Raw genomic sequence first — 20,963 nt, 5'->3', positions numbered from 1 at the left:
GTAAAACTAGTGACCTTAGCCTGTTTAAAAACAGGCTAGGTCTGTCACCACACATATCAGCGCTCATGCACCCGCCCCGCGCAAACACGCCCGCCCCTTCTGACCCCATCCTCCCATTCAGTGTCTCTGTGTCCCTCCCTGCACATGCGCAGTTACGCACTACAAAAACACACAGCGACACGGGACGCAGAGACAATTGTGTTTTATTAGGTAGGATACGTTAGGAGCTCTGGAAATAGTAAACTTAGCCCCCCATGTCCCAGCAAATGCATCTGTATAAATTTTCATTGTAAGACCATAGCTCCCAACTGTCCCTTTTTCCGAGGGACAGTCCCTCTTTGGGGGCTCTGTCCCTCTTTCCTCCTCATTTGTCCCTCTTTCAGGTCTTTGTCCCTCTTTCTATGTAAATATATATATATATATATATATATATATATATATATATATATATATATATATATATATATATATATATATATATATTTCTCTACTACAAAATGTGTTTTATTGACTCTAAACTTTATTCCCATTATGGGCAGCATGGTGGTGTAGTGCCTCAGGCACGGAGTGTGGAGACGCTGAATGCACAAGGCGGCGGTGAGGTCGTCCAAAACTTTTATATGCGCATGTTTTATGGATCTATGTGAGTGCAATAATTTGTGTTATTTTAATATTAAAACGGTATCACGCTATGAGAGCTTTGTCTTCTTGAGTTCAAAGGTCTGACTTCCCTCTGAGGATTCAATATACAAGGAAGCGATTATAGCTGGTCAATGCAGGATCAGCCACTTTAGTCGGTGAGCGTGCATTTCTCTTATATATACCACTGTGGTGTTGCACGATTTGTAAGTCACGCTGGGAGCACTAATGGTGATATAATGGTTCATCTGAAACTGGATTATGCTATGCTGTCCCTGTTTTTCTGAGCACTACCCAGGAAGAAGGTGGTTTTGAGCCCAAGGAACTACAAGTACATGTATTCCCTGTTTGCTGATCTGTGATAGAGTCAGCCACATCTGATGGTAAGAGTATTTCAGCTGATACATGTGAGTGATGGATATGCATATTGGGATCAAGAATCCAGTTGAATGATTGTGGACATAGTGTAAAATACTACTCTCACGGAGTGGTTTTCTCATTTCCTGGTCTAGCTGGACTTTTGGGACTCATATTGTGTAAATTTATTGTGATAAATACTGTGTTTTTGCAGGTTGATGATCCCTACTTTTGTGCAATTTTTGTATTGCTGCATGCAATTGAAATTTATGTATTGTTGCATGCAAATGATTTAGAACGTGGATCTGTTGTTGAGCGCTTCACCTTTTCCACAAAATGGTGGTGTAGTGGTTAGCGCTCTCGCCATGCAGCGCTGGGTCCCCTGTTCAAATCCCAACCAGGGCACTATCTGCAAGGAGATTGTATGTTCTCCCCGTGTCTGTGTGGGTTTCCTCCAGGCACTCTGGTTTCCTCCCACATCCCAAAAACATACAGATAAGTTAATTGGCTCCCCCCTAAACTGGCCCTAGACTACAGTACTTACACTACTTAATATAGACAATGACTATGGTAGGAATTAGATTGTGAGCTCCTTTGAGGGACAGTTAGTGACAAGACAATATATATACTGTACAGCGCTGTGTAAGATGTTGGCACTATATAAATACTAAATAATAATTTTAAAAAAATCCTTTAAACAACATATTTTTCTTATGACATCTGTATGGTATGTGTGACTAGGGGTGTGGCAGGGGCATGATCAGGGGTGTGGCTTAAGTGTCCCTATTTCTCATCTCAAAAAGTTAGGAGGTATGTAAGACCAATTCAGATAAATAGTGTGTATTATAAAGGGATTCTACTATAGCTGGAAAAACGTGAAATGGGCTCTGAGCCACTGCTGCACTTAGTTAGCAACAACATCCTATCCTTTCCTTCCTGCCACAGTAAGGCCATGACGCGCAAGCGCACTGTGACGGAGCCAGACAGCCCAGCCGCCTGCAGTCACATGACCTCCCGCAGATTCGACAATCCCCACACTGCAGAACCTAATATGACTAATAACGCAGCGACGTGAGCCATCTGTCAGTCCTTGTATCCTCCCCCTCCCGGCCGCACGGAGAGCAGCGAGCGGTGACACGGCGGGCAGTAGGCCGGCTGAGGAGGGGGGGAGCGCTGTGTGGAAAGTGCTGCGGCGGAAGTGCAGGCAGCTGCTTCCGGTGTGAGAGGGACAAAGAGAGCTGCGGGGAGGTGAGGAGCCCGGGGAATGGAGGAGATGCTCAGTACTGTGACTAGCATTGGGTGGGGGGGGGTTGATGGGGTAATGCTGAAAGTGGGGTGAAGGGACGGGGAGGCTGCTGCCCTCTGCATGTGTGTGTACCCTATGGGGAGATATCTCTGCATGTGTGTGTGTACCCTATGGGGAGATATATCTGCATGTGTGTGTGTACCCTATGGGGAGATATATCTGCATGTGTGTGTGTACCCTATGGGGAGATATCTCTGCATGTGTGTACCCTATGGGGAGATATATCTGCATGTGTGTACCCTATGGGGAGATATCTCTGCATGTGTGTGTGTACCCTATGGGGAGATATATCTGCATGTGTGTGTGTACCCTATGGGGAGATATCTCTGCATGTGTGTGTGTACCCTATGGGGAGATATCTCTGCATGTGTGTATGTACCCTATGGGGAGATATATCTGCATGTGTGTGTGTACCCTATGGGGAGATATCTCTGCATGTGTGTGTGTACCCTATGGGGAGATATATCTGCATGTGTGTGTGTACCCTATGGGGAGATATCTCTGCATGTGTGTGTGTACCCTATGGGGAGATATCTCTGCATGTGTGTACCCTATGGGGAGATATCTCTGCATGTGTGTGTGTACCCTATGGGGAGATATCTCTGCATGTGTGTGTGTACCCTATGGGGAGATATATCTGCATGTGTGTGTGTACCCTATGGGGAGATATCTCTGCATGTGTGTGTGTACCCTATGGGGAGATATCTCTGCATGTGTGTGTGTACCCTATGGGGAGATATATCTGCATGTGTGTGTGTACCCTATGGGGAGATATATCTGCATGTGTGTGTGTACCCTATGGGGAGATATATCTGCATGTGTGTGTGTACCCTATGGGGAGATATCTCTGCATGTGTGTGTGTACCCTATGGGGAGATATCTCTGCATGTGTGTGTGTACCCTATGGGGAGATATCTCTGCATGTGTGTGTGTGTACCCTATGGGGAGATATCTCTGCATGTGTGTGTGTACCCTATGGGGAGATATCTCTGCATGTGTGTGTGTACCCTATGGGGAGATATCTCTGCATGTGTGTGTGTACCCTATGGGGAGATATCTCTGCATGTGTGTGTGTACCCTATGGGGAGATATCTCTGCATGTGTGTGTGTACCCTATGGGGAGATATCTCTGCATGTGTGTGTGTACCCTATGGGGAGATATCTCTGCATGTGTGTGTGTACCCTATGGGGAGATATCTCTGCATGTGTGTGTGTACCCTATGGGGAGATATCTCTGCATGTGTGTGTGTACCCTATGGGGAGATATCTCTGCATGTGTGTGTGTACCCTATGGGGAGATATCTCTGCATGTGTGTATGTACCCTATGGGGAGATATATCTGCATGTGTGTGTGTACCCTATGGGGAGATATATCTGCATGTGTGTGTGTACCCTATGGGGAGATATCTCTGCATGTGTGTACCCTATGGGGAGATATCTCTGCATGTGTGTACCCTATGGGGAGATATCTCTGCATGTGTGTGTGTACCCTATGGGGAGATATCTCTGCATGTGTGTGTGTACCCTATGGGGAGATATATCTGCATGTGTGTGTGTACCCTATGGGGAGATATCTCTGCCTGTGTGTGTGTACCCTATTGGGAGATATCTCTGCATGTGTGTACCCTATGGGGAGATATCTCTGCATGTGTGTACCCTATGGGGAGATATCTCTGCATGTGTGTACCCTATGGGGAGATATCTCTGCATGTGTGTGTGTACCCTATGGGGAGATATATCTGCATGTGTGTGTGTACCCTATGGGGAGATATCTCTGCCTGTGTGTGTGTACCCTATGGGGAGATATCTCTGCATGTGTGTGTACCCTATGGGGAGATATCTCTGCATGTGTGTGTGTACCCTATGGGGAGATATCTCTGCATGTGTGTGTGTACCCTATGGGGAGATATATCTGCATGTGTGTGTGTACCCTATGGGGAGATATCTCTGCATGTGTGTGTGTACCCTATGGGGAGATATCTCTGCATGTGTGTGTGTGTACCCTATGGGGAGATATCTCTGCATGTGTGTGTGTGTACCCTATGGGGAGATATCTCTGCATGTGTGTGTGTGTACCCTATGGGGAGATATCTCTGCCTGTGTGTGTGTACCCTATGGGGAGATATCTCTGCATGTGTGTGTACCCTATGGGGAGATATCTCTGCATGTGTGTGTGTGTACCCTATGGGGAGATATCTCTGCATGTGTGTGTGTACCCTATGGGGAGATATCTCTGCATGTGTGTGTGTACCCTATGGGGAGATATCTCTGCATGTGTGTGTGTACCCTATGGGGAGATATCTCTGCATGTGTGTACCCTATGGGGAGATATCTCTGCATGTGTGTACCCTATGGGGAGATATCTCTGCATGTGTGTGTGTACCCTATGGGGAGATATATCTGCATGTGTGTGTGTACCCTATGGGGAGATATATCTGCATGTGTGTGTGTACCCTATGGGGAGATATCTCTGCATGTGTGTGTGTACCCTATGGGGAGATATCTCTGCATGTGTGTGTGTACCCTATGGGGAGATATATCTGCATGTGTGTGTGTACCCTATGGGGAGATATCTCTGCATGTGTGTGTGTACCCTATGGGGAGATATCTCTGCATGTGTGTGTGTACCCTATGGGGAGATATATCTGCATGTGTGTACCCTATGGGGAGATATCTCTGCATGTGTGTGTGTACCCTATGGGGAGATATATCTGCATGTGTGTGTGTGTACCCTATGGGGAGATCTCTGCCTGTGTGTGTGTACCCTATGGGGAGATATATCTGCATGTGTGTACCCTATGGGGAGATATCTCTGCATGTGTGTACCCTATGGGGAGATATCTCTGCATGTGTGTGTGTACCCTATGGGGAGATATATCTGCATGTGTGTGTGTGTACCCTATGGGGAGATCTCTGCCTGTGTGTGTGTACCCTATGGGGAGATATATCTGCATGTGTGTACCCTATGGGGAGATATCTCTGCATGTGTGTGTACCCTATGGGGAGATATCTCTGCATGTGTGTGTGTACCCTATGGGGAGATATCTCTGCATGTGTGTGTGTACCCTATGGGGAGATATCTCTGCATGTGTGTGTGTACCCTATGGGGAGATATCTCTGCATGTGTGTGTACCCTATGGGGAGATCTCTCTGCATGTGTGTGTACCCTATGGGGAGATCTCTCTGCATGTGTGTGTACCCTATGGGGAGATCTCTCTGCATGTGTGTGGACCCTATGGGGAGATATCTCTGCATGTGTGTGGACCCTATGGGGAGATATCTCTGCATGTGTGTGTGTACCCTATGGGGAGATATCTCTGCATGTGTGTGTGTACCCTATGGGGAGATATCTCTGCATGTGTGTGTGTACCCTATGGGGAGATATCTCTGCATGTGTGTGTGTACCCTATGGGGAGATATCTCTGCATGTGTGTGTGTACCCTATGGGGAGATATCTCTGCATGTGTGTGTGTACCCTATGGGGAGATATCTCTGCATGTGTGTGTGTACCCTATGGGGAGATATCTCTGCATGTGTGTGTGTACCCTATGGGGAGATATCTCTGCATGTGTGTGTACCCTATGGGGAGATATCTCTGCATGTGTGTGTGTTTCCTATGGGGAGATATATCTGCATGTGTGTGTACCCTATGGGGAGATATATCTGCATGTGTGTGTACCCTATGGGGAGATATCTCTGCGTGTGTGTGGACCCTATGGGGAGATATCTCTGCGTGTGTGTGGACCCTATGGGGAGCTATCTCTGCGTGTGTGTTTGTACCCTATGGGGAGCTATCTCTGCGTGTGTGTGGACCCTATGGGGAGCTATCTCTGCGTGTGTGTGTGTACCCTTTGGGGAGATATCTCTGCGTGTGTGTTTGTACCCTATGGGGAGCTATCTCTGCATGTGTGTTTGTACCCTATGGGGAGCTATCTCTGCGTGTGTGTGTGTACCCTATGGGGAGATATCTCTGCGTATGTGTGTTTGTACCCTATGGGGAGCTATCTCTGCGTGTGTGTGTGTTTGTACCCTATGGGGAAATATCTCTACGTGTGTGTGGACCCTATGGGGAAATATCTCTGCGTGTGTGTGGACCCTATGGGGAGCTATCTCTGCGTGTGTGTGGACCCTATGGGGAGCTATCTCTGCGTGTGTGTGAACCCTATGGGGAGCTATCTCTGCGTGTGTGTGGATCCTATGGGGAGCTATCTCTACGTGTGTGTGGACCCTATGGGGAGCTATCTCTGCGTGTGTGTGGACCCTATGGCCAGCTATCTCTGCGTGTGTGTGAACCCTATGGGGAGCTATCTCTGCGTGTGTGTGAACCCTATGGGAAGCTATCTCTGCGTGTGTGTGAACCCTGTGGGGAGCTATCTCTGCGTGTGTGTGGACCCTATGGGGAGCTATCTCTGCGTGTGTGTGTACCCTATGGGGAGCTATCTCTGCGTGTGTGTGTACCCTATGGGGAGATATCCCTGCACGTGTGTGTTTGTACCCTATGGGGAGATATCTCTGCGTGTGTGTGTGTACCCTATGGGGAGATCTCTGCGTGTGTGTCCCCGATGGGGAGGTCTCTGCCTGTGTGTCCCCGATGGGGAGGTCTCTGCCTGTGTGTCCCCGATGGGGAGGTCTCTGCCTGTGTGTCCCCGATGGGGAGGTCTCTGCCTGTGTGTCCCCGATGGGGAGGTCTCTGCCTGTGTGTCCCCGATGGGGAGGTCTCTGCCTGTGTGTCCCCGATGGGGAGGTCTCTGCCTGTGTGTCCCCTATGGGGAGGTCTCTGCCTGTGTGTACCCTATGGGGAGATCTCTGCATCTCCTCCTGAACAGGAAATGGCTTCAGAGGGTCAGTGCACGAAAACGGAGGGAGGCGGAGGAGAACTGGGGTAGAGGTGGGCATGAGGAGAGCCCACCACACATGCCTTCTCCCCCTTATTTTAATTTTTTTTTTTTTCACAGGCTAAGGTATCCTTTAAAGGACTTACGAGGCCAAGTCCATGAAAAAAAATAAAAAAAAGTTAGCTACCTTGCTCAGCTTGTAAGGCACGGAGGACGCCGTCCGCGCCCTCCGTGCCGTTCCGCCTGGTCCCCGCCGCTGCACAGCCCCCCGAACGGTCCCCGACCGCGCGGCCCGGGTCGGGCTCCCCAGCCCTTACCAAGATGGCCGGCGGAGCTGGCCGCGGCTGCGCAGTCCGCATAGCCGCGAGTGCGACTGCGCAGCTCTAAGGCCAACCCCCCCGATCCACGCTACTGTTGCGTGGATCGGGGGGTTGGCCTTAGAGCTGCGCAGCCGCACTGGCGGCTATGCGGACTGCGCAGCCGCGGCCAGCTCCGCCGGCCATCTTGGTAAGGGCTGGGGAGCCCGACCCGGGCCGCGCGGTCGGGGACGGTTCGGGGGGCTGTGCAGCGGCGGGGACCAGGCGGAACGGCACGGAGGGCGCGGACGGCGTCCTCCGTGCCTTACAAGCTGAGCAAGGTAGCTAACTTTTTTTTATTTTTTTTCATGGACTTGGCCTCGTAAGTCCTTTAAAGCAGGGGTCTCAAACTCAATTTACCTGGGGGCTGCAGGAGGCAAAGTCAGGATGAGGCTGGGCTGCAAAATGGGCGTGGTCATGACATCATGTGGGCGGGGCTAACTAATGTAGTTGCATTAAAAAAATATGAAGTAAATGCACATCATGACAGACATCGTTACCCCAGTAAATGCACATAAGAGACAGCGTTACCAGTCCAGGGGGGTGCTCACTCAGAGTCAGGCAGGCCTGATGGTGGTTGGTGGTGGTGTCTCAGCATCAATAAAAGTGAATGCACGCCTAGTTCTACCGAAAACTGGTTACAAAGATGTCGGCCCAAGGGCAACCACAGATGTCAATTTTGCTCCCACTGCCAATTTATGTGCACCGGCACGTCTTATCGTGTAGGTGCCTTGCAGTGGACAGTGCGTGACTTAATTACCTGTAATACTAAATTCGTGGTCTATGCTCTGTGGTGCCCTTGTGGCCGATTTTATATTGGTAAAACTACTCGCCCCCTAAAAGAGAGAATACAAGAACATTGGCGTTCCGTCGATAACGGTAAAGGCGCCACGAGAATGATAGAGCATGTCAGAGAAATACATGAAAGCAACCCAAACGTACTAAAATTTTGTGGTCTGGCACAAGTTATGATCCCCAAACGGGGAGGAGATCGCTCTCGACTCCTACTAAGAAAAGAGTCACTATTGATCATTAAAAGTGAAGCCCTAGGACCATTGGGTTTCAATGACCACAATGACTTGGCATGTTTCCTAGACCCATAACCGCAGCCATCTATGCATTGAGATTATTTCTTAAGCAAATATGTTTCTATTTATATGTATTTTTAGATTCTTGCTACTTTCCGCAAACAGGTTTGCATCAAGGACGGATGATCCTCGTTAACATTACTCCCGTTGTCCAGTAATCTCTTCCTCCTATTTATCCCCCTCGCATTTTCGGTGTTTTTATGCAATCTCACGTTCCACATGCACGTTTGAGTCACTGTACCTCACAGTTAGCCTCAAACGGCCCCTCTATATTCTCGCGATCAATGTTGCAATCCGGAGAAAGTTGCTCCCCTTAGATGGTGAATACGCCTCTTTATTAGATTGCACGCGTACGGAATTACGCGTCCGCATGCGTTCCATGCTGTCATGCATGGTTCGCGTTTGACGCGCGTTTTTTACGCGTACGGAAACGCGTTCTTCTTTTGTACGCGTAAACGCCTGGTTATTGCCAACGTTTTTACGCATGCGGCCGGAAATGCGTACGTCATAGCGTACCCGCCCCCAGTTCATGACACAGGAAATAAAAGCCTGTGTTTTCATGTGTATAAACGTGGATCAGCCTCGGAAGAAGCACCGCCGTGCGAAACGGCCGTTAGGCTACCGTTTTTTGCCCTGCACCCACCACCGCCACCTTCTGACATGGTAGGACATCCTCCTCTTGCAACTGTTTGAATGCACAAGATGTTTGCACCTGACGAATTTTGCACTTGATGAATTTTTTCATTGATGCTGATGGTTTGTACCTACCTTTTAAATGTCACAATTTTTGATACAATTATGGTGATTTACTTCAACCTGAAACACCATTAAAACAGCAATCACTGCAGTGCCTGACTCAACTGTTTTTTCTTATTGATGCTGATCCAATGTGTGTATTCCATTCATTGTCATGAGCACGCAGTATTTATTACAATAACAAGGTGGCCTTTAGAACATCTCTCCTACCTACCTCCCAGTGATATTGTAGTGCCGGCAACCTTTTACTCCTTGAATCGATCTGGTGGTGGTGTCTGCTGCTGGTGCTGCTAGGCCGCTCAGCACAGGAGGGCAAAAAAACAATTTGGAAGTTGGCTGGCTACAGGACAGGAGTCAGGAGGACACCCACCGCACCCTGCACCCACCTTGTCTCGTCGGAGTTCCGACTTAAGTTCCGAGTCCTGCCTGCCTCTGCCTGGCTGTCTAGCTGAGGTTCCGGGGGGCTTTAATAGGGGCTAATGATGCGCCAGCCGGAGCTGAAGCCTGGGTAAGCCCCAGCGTGGTGCCTCCCCTGGCTGCAGAGCCCCCAATTCCCCCGGGGGGCAATCTGTCCGGCATTTCCTGGAAGGGGCAGAGCTTTCAGCTTCAGCTCTGCCCCTCCTGACGTCAATCGCGGCGGATCGCCGCCTCTGCCCTCCCCTCTCACTCTTCCTTCACAGAGGGGCGGGCAGAGGTGGCGATCCGTCGCGATTGACGTCAGGAGGGGCAGAGCTGAAGCTGAAAGCTCTGCCCCTTCCAGGAAATGCAGGTGAATTGCCCCCCGGGGAATTGGGGGCTCTGTAGCCCTCATTTTGCGGCGGGGACAGGCGGATTAACTATGGGAGCACTGAAGCGAACAAAAGTAGTTCGCTTCAGTGTCTTGCCGGCGCGGGCCGCAAATCAATGTAACGAGAGCCGCAAATGGCCCGCGGGCCACGAGTTTGAGACCCCTGCTTTAAAGGGAAACTAAAGCAAGAGGGATATAGAGGCTGCCTTATTTCCTTTTAAAGTGTACCAGAGCTCCTGTAAATAAAGTTTTATACATACCTGGGGCTTCCTCCAGCCCCATAAGCACGGATCGCTCGCACACTGCCGTCCTCCGGGAACCGGGGCCCGTCACTTCCGTCAGTTGGAGCCAGTCTGACGTAGCAGAAGTGCGCACTTTGCGTATCTCTGCAGCAGCCACTGGAGAGATGCGTAGAGGGCGCACTTTTCCTGCGTAGACTGGCCGGCTGAAGTGACTGGACCCGACTGGTACCAGAGCTGCAGACAGAGGAGGACGGCGGCGTGCGAGCGATACAATCTTATTGGGCTAGAGGAAGCCCCATGTATGTATAAAACTTTTATTACAGGAGCTCTGGTTTCCTTTAAACAATGCAGCTTGCCTGGCTGTCCTGCTGAGCCTCTGCCTTTAATTTAGCCATCGATCCTGAACAAGCATGCAGATTAGGTGCTCTGACTGTATTAGCTGCATGCTTGTGCCGTGTGTGTGATTCATACACTATAGCTGCCAAAGACATCAGCAAGATTGCCAGGCAACTGGTATTGTTTAAAAGGAAATAGGTATGGACTCCTTGCTTAACCACTTTACCCCCCCGCATACGAATTTCTCCGTCCCTTTTTCCATCCTTTAACCCCCAGGGACGGAGAAATCTGTACTTTGCGCACTCCCGCTGCTGCCCGCGCTCCCGCTCGTAAACACGCCGCCCGCCGCTAGTAAACATGCCGCCGCCCGCTCCCTCGGAGATCAATGAACGGGAAAATCCATTCCCGTTCGTTGATCTAAGCCCCGCAATGATCCGCTGCTCTCCGATGGGCAGCGTGATCATTGTGATCTTACCCAGCCTCAAAGTACTTCCTCCAAGCTTCCGGAAGGACGCTTGGAGGTCACATTAAAACAAAAAGTTACTGTGGCCAAATAGTAAAACTACACTCTAAACATTTTTCCCATACAAATAAATTACTTTTACACAAAAAAATTAACTCATTACCTCCCACACTCCCAATTTTTTTTTTTTTTTTGTAATTAAAAAGAAATTTAAAAAATGTATAATAAAAAAAAAATACATAAATAGTTACCTTAGGGACTGAACTTTTTAACCTTCCTGGCGGTAAGCCCGAGCTGAGCTCGGGGTAAGCCGCCGGAAGGCACCGCTCAGGCCCCGCTGGGCCGATTTGCATAATTTTTTTTTTTTGCTGCACGCAGCTAGCACTTTGCTTGCTGCGTGCAGTGCCCGATCGCCGCCGCTACCCGCCGATCCGCCGCTATCCGTCGCGCCGCAGCCCCCCCCCCCCCAGACCCCGTGCGCTGCCTGGCCAATCAGTGCCAGGCAGCTCTATGGGGTGGATCGGAATCCCCTTTGACGTCACGACGTCGATGACGTCGGTGACGTCATCCCGCCCCGTCGCCATGGCGACGGGGGAAGCCCTCCGGGAGATCCCGTTCTTTGAACGGGATCTCCGGATCTCCGATCGCCGGCGGCGATCGGAGGGGCTGGGGGGATGCCGCTGAGCAGCGGCTATCATGTAGCGAGACTTTGTCTCGCTACATGTAAAAAAAAAAAAAAAATTAAAAAAAAAGATTTGCTGCCCCCTGGCGATTTTTTTGCAAACCGCCAGGAGGGTTAAATATTTATATCAGGAGGGTACAACACTGTTACTTTATAAACTATGGGCTTGTAATTGGGGATGGACGCAAAACTGAAAAAAATGCACCTTTATTTCCAAATAAAATATTGGCGCCAAACATTGTGATAGGGGCATAATTTAAATGGTTTTATAACCGGGACAAAAGGGCAAATACATTTCATAGGTTTTAGTTACAGTAGCATGCATTATTTAAAAACTATAATGGCCGAAAACTGAAAAATAATTAATTTTTTTCCCACATTTTTCCAATTTTCCCATTAAAACACATTTAGAATAAAATAATTCTTGGCATAAAGTCCCACCTAAAGAAAGCCTAATTGGTGGCGGAAAAAACAAGATATAGTTCATTTCATAATAATAAAGTTATAGATGAATGAGTGGAAGGAGCGCTGAAAGGTGAAAATTGCTCTGGTGGTCAGGGGGTAAAACCCCCTCAGTGGTGAAGTGGTTAAGGTTCCCTTTAATGCTACGTTTACAGTGGGACGTTGTGGAGCGATGTTGGGATGGCACTGCAAAGCAGAACGAAGCACTGCAATGGTAGGTCTATGCCATTGCTGCACAAACTACAGCCAGCGGAATGCGGTCTGCACAATGCGGCCCAGGCTGTGTAAACTTTGCCCAGGCCTGGTCTATGCGATGTTCACAGTGCACTGTTCGGTTTGCGGTGTAACATGGTGGGTTATGGTAATGCACTGCTGCAGTGAATTCCTGTTAAAAGCACACGTTAACAGGTACAGGGAAGCATACTTTTTATTGTATGCTTCACTGTACCTCGTTGTATGCAGTGTAACGTGGGGTATGACTTAATGTTAAAACAGGAGCACAATGTCCCACTGTGAATCGAGCCTCAAAGTTTGAATGCAGGAAATTTTTAAATACGTTTTAACCACTTAACGACCGCGCGTCGGCAAGTCGAAGTGGTGTTTCCATGGAACGAGTGGCCGTTTCATGTCACTTCACGGAGCATGTCTCCGTGAACAGCCTGCGAGCATCTGATCGCGGCTCGCAGGCTAAATGTAAACACGCGGGGAAGAAATCCCTGGTGTTTACGTCGATGTGCAGCAGCGCTGTAAAGGAGATCAGCGGTCCCCGGCCTCTGATTGGCTGGGGATCGCCGGCGTCTGATAGGCTGAAGCCTACTTTGAGGAACGTCTGAAATCAATCGTTCCCGTCCGTGTGGAAGATTTTGCTCGAACACCGGCGGGTCGGGAGTGCTTCAATAGCGGCGTTCGAATCTCCGACTGATGCAATACAGCAGCAATACATTACCTGCTCCGCCGGCGCCCCCGCTCTCTCCGCTGTCTTCTTCTCCGCTGGGCTCCACGTTCCCATCCGGCTTGCTTCACTTCCTGTCCCAGCAGGAAGTTTAAACAGTAGAGCGCCCTCTACTGTTTAAACTTCCCCGGACAGGAAGAAGTGAAGCCAGCCGGAACGCGGGGACAGAGGGGGACTCGTACCGGCCGGATCAGGAAATGTATGCGGAGTGGGGGGGGGGGGGGGGGCTTTGGGGGCGGCGGTAGCAGCAGCTTCAGACTGTGATCGGTTTCATGCTGAAATCGATTCACAATCTGTTTGCAGTAAAGGCAGCCATACGATCCCTCTCTGATCAGATTCGATCAGAGAGGGATCTTATCTGTTGGTCGATCTGATGGCAAATCGACCAGTGTATGGCCACCTTAAAGCTGGAGAATATAGTTGTTTACAGGTTAATAAGCCTGCTAAAGCTAAATCTGGGAGGCGTTTGCTATCTGTACAAGCTTCAGTCTCTGAAATGTTTAACTTTCTCCTTTCTTGTTTTTTAGGTTCAATGTGAACTGTGAATAAAATAATTAGCAAAAATGTCAAGTAAGTGATTTTCTTTTAAAGTTGTAAAAAAAAAAAAAAAAAAAAGACCCCACATGCACACAGTATCTAATGCCCTGTCACAGGTTCCATAGGAAGGTGGAGTATTTGCGGTCGCATCCACAAGTGTCTATTTCTTACTTGTTGCAGTTCTTTTATATAATAAATGACAAGAATTGTGACTAGACAAACTCACTGTTTCACAATGGCTTTTGTATATCTTATTGTAAAGGTGTGTACAAACTTGTAGTTTTAAAACTGCTTAGCTTGGACTGTTTTTTTTTTGTTTGTTTTTTGTTATAGCCAGTAGGGATGAACATACAGGTATTTATTATATATAGGGTCCTAAGGACAGCCCTATGCAGTACAGAGATATAAATGTTTGCTCAAGTAGCAACAGGCAGTGTATCGATATTAAAGTGGATCCGAGATAAACTTTTACTCATTGCATAATTGTGTTCCTTTCATATAGGTTATAGGGCATTCCTCAAGCCACATACTTTTTTTTGTTTTAATACTCTTCATTCCCTATAAACTAAACAAACCTTGCCCACAGTTTTTTCAGAGAGCCTTGGCACTGTAGCAAGGGCTTATGGGAGCTCAGTCTGGGCAGGAGGAAAATACTAGCCATTGATTTCAGAGGCAGAGGGGAGGAGGGAGGAGGAGAGGGGACTGAATTTACACACAGGTAAGCTGATAGCATCTCCAGCTCTCAGCCTGTGACAATGTGACAAACAGAACATGGCTGCTCTCATTGTATCACAGGAATAAATAATCGTAAACTTTTGAAGCTGTTTGCAGCTACATATGCTGTGTAAACTATGTAAACATTAAATAAGATATGTAGACAAGTTACTTGTTATAGTTGGTTTTTCATCTCGGATCCGCTTTAAAATAAAAATCTTCTCAACTGGTCTATGTAGGAGGTACTAGTGAACCACACCGGTGTGCTGAGGTCCTTGCTGATCCCCCACCTCCCCGTGTGTATGTCACAAGGTGGCCACACGATACAATAAAATGATCCGATTTTACGGCAGTTCGATAAAAACGATCACTAAAGATTGTATGGAGTGTGTGTGTTAGCTTGTCAGTTTATGAATACACACCCTGGCAATTTTCTCAGTTTCCAATCATTTTTATCATAATTGGGGAAAAATTGAACATAGGTTTGTGGTACATTGGTCATATTTTTGAAATGTTACAATCAGTCAGAAAAATTGATTGCAATTCTTAAATTGAACAGATTTTTTAAAAATTGTATTGTGTGTGTGGCCACCTTCAGGGAGAGGTGTAGCTATCCAGCACACAGGTGGGACAAGGAGAGTAATACAGCTGGGTGAGTAGATAAGTTTGAGGGGGCAGTGTTATCAACCACCTCAGATCCTGTGCAATACTAATCACAGCAGTTGCTCAAACAACATACTGAGAAAGACATGCGTAGGGTACAAATATATACAGTGACACTACTTTGAAATGTTTCACCCCCGAAGGGCCTTGTTGGAAAGCAAGAATAGTGTAACAGAAATACAGCTATTTACAATATCCCCCCACCAGAACTCTTAGGCCCCGTTCACACTGCATGCGTTTCCAGCCGCGTTTTGGAAACGCATGCAGGTGGCCGATACGCATGACATCGGACAGTGCATAGAGTGCACTGTCTGATGTTCACACTGCATGCATTCCGACCTGTGCGGTCCGGGAACGCATGCTGCACGCATTTTTTGTAAAAATGCGTGGCTGTCCCATTCACTTTTCAGTGATGGGATCAGCCACGCAACGCACACAAACGCAGATGGCGTGCGTTTGCGTTGCGTTCCGCATGCGTGCCCGTCCGCGTTTGTAATGTGAACGCGGCCTTAGTAGCAAACAACCCCAGTCAGGGCACCTGCAAATAGAAATGGTGACCTTTTTTTTCCCCCCTACATTGAGAACTGAATAATCTCTTAAAGGGAAGGTTCAGGGACGCTGTGAAAAAAATAAAAATCCAAATCCACTTACCTGGGGCTTCCTCCAGCCCGTGGCAGGCAGGAGGTGCCCTCGGCGCGGCTCCCGGTCTCCTCCGGTGGCGCGCCCGACCTGGCCAGGCCGGCTGCCAGGTCGGGCTCTTCTGCGCTCCAATGTGTGGCTTACTGGTGCGCGCTGACATCATCGGACATCCTCCGGGCTGTACTGCGCAGGCTCAGAACTACTGAGCCTGCGCAGAACAGCCCGGAGGACGTCAGATGACAGCGTCCCTGAACCTTCCCTTTAAAGTGTACCAGAGATCAGTAAATACAAAGAATCGATACTTACCCGGAGCTTCCTCCATCCCCATAAACAAATGTGAGTCCCTCGCCGTCAGCCCCAGTAACTGGCTCACTCGGGTCCAGTCCGAGTCTTCTGCGGATTTGTGGACCTCCATGCGCAGAAGACAAAGATTTATGCGACTGAAGCAATTACCAGGGCTGATCACAGCAGACCATGGGAGGACGGCGAGGGACTCGCATGTGTTTATGGGGCTGGAGGAAGGCCCGGTTAAAGAGACCCTGAAGCGAAAAAAAATGATGATGATGATGATATGCATTGGTTATGTAGTAGGGGTAATTACTAGAACATTGGTAGCAAAAAAATATTCCCATATTTTTATTTTCAGTTATAGAGCTTTTTTTTATATAACCTTGCATCATTCTCTAATACTTGCAGTTTACACATTATGCTGGATACACACTTCGCGTTCCTGCACTCGATGCGCCCGTCGATTCGCGTCGACTATTTCTGAGCGCACTCCGATAACTGTTAGGTCGAGTTACATGTAAAGTATGCCAAATCGACCTAACGATCCATCGGAACGCGAATCGGACATGTCGGAAATAATCAAATCGACGGGCGCATCGAGGGTGGGAACGTGAAGTGTGTATCCAGCATTACTCTGCGTTCTAAAAGTTTTTGCAGAACAGGCAGTCAACTTTTGACCTGTCCTGAACTGTTCTCTGCAAAAGAAAAACACAATACAGCTGAGATAACCTAATCAGAAGTCAAAGCTCTCCATGACTTTCAAAGTCGCAGAGCTCAATGGCTATTTGCATAGATAACTGGAGTTTCTTAACTCATCCTGTACTGGAAACAAATATTAGACTTAAGGCCCATACACACGTCGGATTTCCGCGAACGACGGGTCGTTTGAATGTCCCGTCGTTCGCCCGCTAAATCGGGCGTGTGTACAGACTGTCGTTCGCTTGATAAGAGTGAGTTTGAGCGATCCGAAAATCCGACGTGTGTATGGGCCTTTATGCTTCTGCTCTTAATGCTTTATTTCTAAGCTGTAATTCACATCATTATATCATATTTTTTTTTCCACTTCAGTGTCTCTTTAAGTTCCAATTCTTTCAAACAAGGCAAGCACTCTTGCAATACAGGTAGTCCCCGGGTTACGAATCACCCGCCGATACGAACACCCGCCGCGATGTCACGCAGCCCAAGGACTACCTCTTATACCCACTTTCCTAATGCAGAGTATGCGTAGCGGAAGGCGCAACAAGTCTCACCTTCTTCCAGGGCGGCTCCGGGCCAATCAGTGGCGTCCTCTCACCCCTCAATGTTCCTCCCGGTGGCTTCACTAGCGCCGCGTAATGACGCAATCAGGAGACCCCGCGGCTCCTGATTGCGTCATTACGCGACGCTAGTGAAGCCGCCGGGACGAACATTGAGGGGTGAGAGAACGCCGCTGATTGGCCCGGAGCCGCCCTGGAAGATGGGGAGACTTGCTGCTCATACTCTGCATTAGGGGGCACAGATACAGAGCGGGCACGCGAGACACAGAGGGGGGGTCACTGGAAGCTCGGGACAGAGATAGCACAGCGTCCTGACTTAAGGAGGGATTCAGGTTAAGAACGAGCCTACAGTCCCTATATCGTTCGTTAACCGTGGACTACTTGTATACCTTATATTGTACACAGCAGTACACAAACGTTTTCAAGCTACTCGCTCTTCCTCAGGTGTACTGTGCAAGTATCAATTCTTTGCATTTAATGATCTCTGGTTTACTTTTAAGTTGACCAGAATCTTCCATGTATTTGTACTAATTTGTGTAAGGAGAAATCCTGAAGATCTTGCTGATTATGAATTCAGGACAACAGGCATAATTTAGTAGCGCTGCTTTGTAAAGCTGCAACAGTTGAGCTCTCATTTAGAGCAACAGATCCTTTGTATTTCAGAGTGACAAGTGTGATCGGCTCCTGTATTTAAAATGGCAGCCATTCACTGTCAGTTCTGTGATGAGCGGAGAACGGACAAGAATGTCTTTTCTCAGCTTAAGTGGGAACACGGCCTAATAAGCACCATCCTGTAATTTTTAAAGCTAATGGGAATCCATATTTTAATTAAAAAAAAAAAAAGTCAGATACTCACCCAAGAGAAGGCTTGGTCCTAATGAGCATTCCCTCTCCTCTCCTGATGCCCTCGGTGCTGCACTGGCTCCCCCGTTCACATCCCTGCTGAGGGGACTTCGGGGGCCGAGTCCTCCGGAAGACAGGTGGCTCCATACTGCGCACGTGCGTCATAAAGGGCACTCGCGCATGCGCTGTTTAGAGCGGCCCGTCTTCGGTGGCACCTGGGCTCTCGAAGCATTTCCGAAGCCTCCCTTCGGCAGGGAAACGGCGGTATTTGACCGAAACGGTTGAATACCGCTACGGGGAAGCCAGCGCAACAGCTGGGACTGGGAGAGGAGAGGGGATGCTCTATGGGACCCAGAGCCTCCCTCTCCTTAGGTGAGTATCTGACTTTTTTTTTATTTAAATTTCGGTTCCCATTCACTTTAAGGAGCCTTGGCTACCTAGCTTTTGCTGTTTATCCAGCCCTGTCATAGAGTATTTGAATGTGGTGCATTATTTCCTTCATACTGAGTAGTAGCAGTAGGGTATTGTACCGTGTTAGCCATCAGTAAAAGCAAGAAGTTTAAAATCAGGATGATACCATTTATTGGCTAATTATAAAAAGAATAAGAATAAGCGAGCTTTCGGCTTTGCAGCCTTTGTCGGGCTTAAATCCTGTTTGCTTGCAGGTTGATGGTATAGACAGCTTAAAGCCCCATCTACACGATACGATTCTTTGTACGATTCAATTACGATTCTATTTACGATCCGATTAAATCCGACATGTCCGATCGGAATTTAAAACAATGGCAAATCGAATTGAATCGAATCGAATTCCGATCGGACATGTCGGATTTAATCGGATCGTAAATAGAATCGTTATTGAATCGTACAAAGAATCGTATCGTATAGATGGGGCTTTATACTTGCAACATCAAAAGGAGGTACATAGATCTTTTTTTTCAAGCATAAATACATGTCATTAATATGCCTTAAGTGAAACAGAACATCCTAAATGGGGTGGGAGGTTGTTAGCTGAGATAAGAATCCTTGTTTATACAATGCTCTGCAGACCTGGGAGTTGGATTGTCACAAAGGCATTGTAAATTCTGAGTTCACAAGTTTAGCTATATAGGCTGAGCGAGTTTTTGGCATTAAATATCCTCAGCCTCATGGGAACTTTATCCCCTTTTACACAAGGATCACAGACTGAGAAAGATATTCCCTAAACCTCCACTCTTGTCATATGGGCAACCACACACTTTGAATAGGCTACAACAAAACGGAACATCACCCTGCCGACAACAAAGGTGTGGGACCCGCAGACACATTTACAGTGGAGGAAATAATTATTTGACCCCTCACTGATTTTGTAAGTTTGTCCAATGACAAAGAAATGAAAAGTCTCAGAACAGTATCATTTCAATGGTAGGTTTATTTTAACAGTGGCAGATAGCACATCAAAAGTAAAATCGAAAAAATAACCTTAAATAAAAGATAGCAACTGATTTGCATTTCATTGAGTAAAATAAGTTTTTGAACCCTCTAACAATAAAAGACTTAATACTTAGTGGAAAAACCCTTGTTAGCAAGCACAGAGGTCAAACGTTTCTTGTAATTGATGACCAAGTTTGCACACATTTTAGGAGGAATGTTGGTCCACTCCTCTTTGCAGATCATCTCTAAATCCCTAAGGTTTCGAGGCTGTCTCTGTGCAACTCTGAGCTTGAGCTCCCTCCATAGGTTTTCTATTGGATTAAGGTCCGGAGACTAACTAGGCCACTCCATGACCTTAATGTGCTTCTTCTTGAGCCACTCCTTTGTTGCCTTTGCTGTATGTTTTGGGTCATTGTCGTGCTGGAACACCCATCCACGACCCATTTTCAGTTTCCTGGCAGAGGGAAGGAGGTTGTCGTTCAGGATTTCACGATACATGGCTCCGTCCATTTTCCCGTTAATGCGATTAAGTTGTCCTGTGACCTTAGCAGAAAAACACCCCCAAAGCAAAATGTTTCCACCCCCATGCTTGACGGTGGGGACGGTGTTTTGGGGGTCATAGTCAGCATTTTTCTTCCTCCAAACACAGCGAGTTGAGTTAATGCCAAAGAGCTCTATTTTGGTCTCATCAGACCACAGCACCTTCTCCCAGTCACTCACAGAATCATTCAGGTGTTCATTGGCAAACTTCAGACGGGCCTGCACATGTGCCTTCTTGAGCAGGGGGACCTTGCTAGCCCTGCAGGATTTTAATCCATTGCGGTGTAATGTGTTTCTAATGGTTGTCTTGGTGACTGTGGTCCCTGCTAATTTGAGGTCATTCACTAACTCCTCCCGTGTAGTTCTAGGATGCTTTTTCACCTTTCTCAGAACCATTGACACCCCACGAGGTGAGATCTTGCGTGGAGCCCCAGAGCGAGGTCGATTGATGGTCATTTTGTGCTCCTTCCATTTTCGAACAATCGCACCAACAGTTGTCACCCTCTCTCCCAGCTTCTTGCTAATGGTTTTGTAGCCCATTCCAGCCTTGTGCAGGTCTACAATTTTTTCTCTGACATCCTTGGACAGCTCTTTGGTCTTTCCCATGTTGGAGAGTTTGGAGTCTGCTTGATTGATTGATTCTGTGGACAGGTGTCTTTTATACAGGTGACTAGTTAAGACAGGTGTCCTTAATGAGGGTGACTAATTGAGTAGAAGTGTCTAACCACTCTGTGGGAGCCAGAACTCTTAATGGTTGGTAGGGGTTCAAAAACTTATTTCACTCAATGAAATGCAAATCAGTTGCTATC

General features: G+C 47.8%; 1 protein-coding gene across 2 annotated transcripts in view; it reads left to right on the top strand.

The window, feature by feature from the left end:
• Nucleotides 1-2,008: 2,008 nt before the first annotated feature.
• Nucleotides 2,009-20,963, top strand: part of SMARCE1 (SWI/SNF related, matrix associated, actin dependent regulator of chromatin, subfamily e, member 1) — an 82,557-nt gene continuing 63,602 nt past the window's right edge. The window contains exons 1-2 of one of the 2 annotated variants that reach the window (XM_068264363.1): nt 2,009-2,244; nt 13,789-13,831. In XM_068264363.1, coding sequence (XP_068120464.1) covers nt 13,825-13,831 — 7 coding nt within the window. In that variant the 5' untranslated portion in view covers nt 2,009-2,244; nt 13,789-13,824. The remainder of the gene's footprint in view (nt 2,245-13,788; nt 13,832-20,963) is intronic. The other variant, XM_068264362.1, reaches the window with a different exon arrangement.

The sequence above is a fragment of the Hyperolius riggenbachi genome, chromosome 12 (assembly GCF_040937935.1).
Source record: "Hyperolius riggenbachi isolate aHypRig1 chromosome 12, aHypRig1.pri, whole genome shotgun sequence".
Classification (NCBI taxonomy): Eukaryota; Metazoa; Chordata; class Amphibia; order Anura; family Hyperoliidae; genus Hyperolius; species Hyperolius riggenbachi.
The sequence above is the reverse complement of the archived record's forward strand: the minus strand, read 5'-3'. Positions and strand labels throughout refer to the sequence as shown.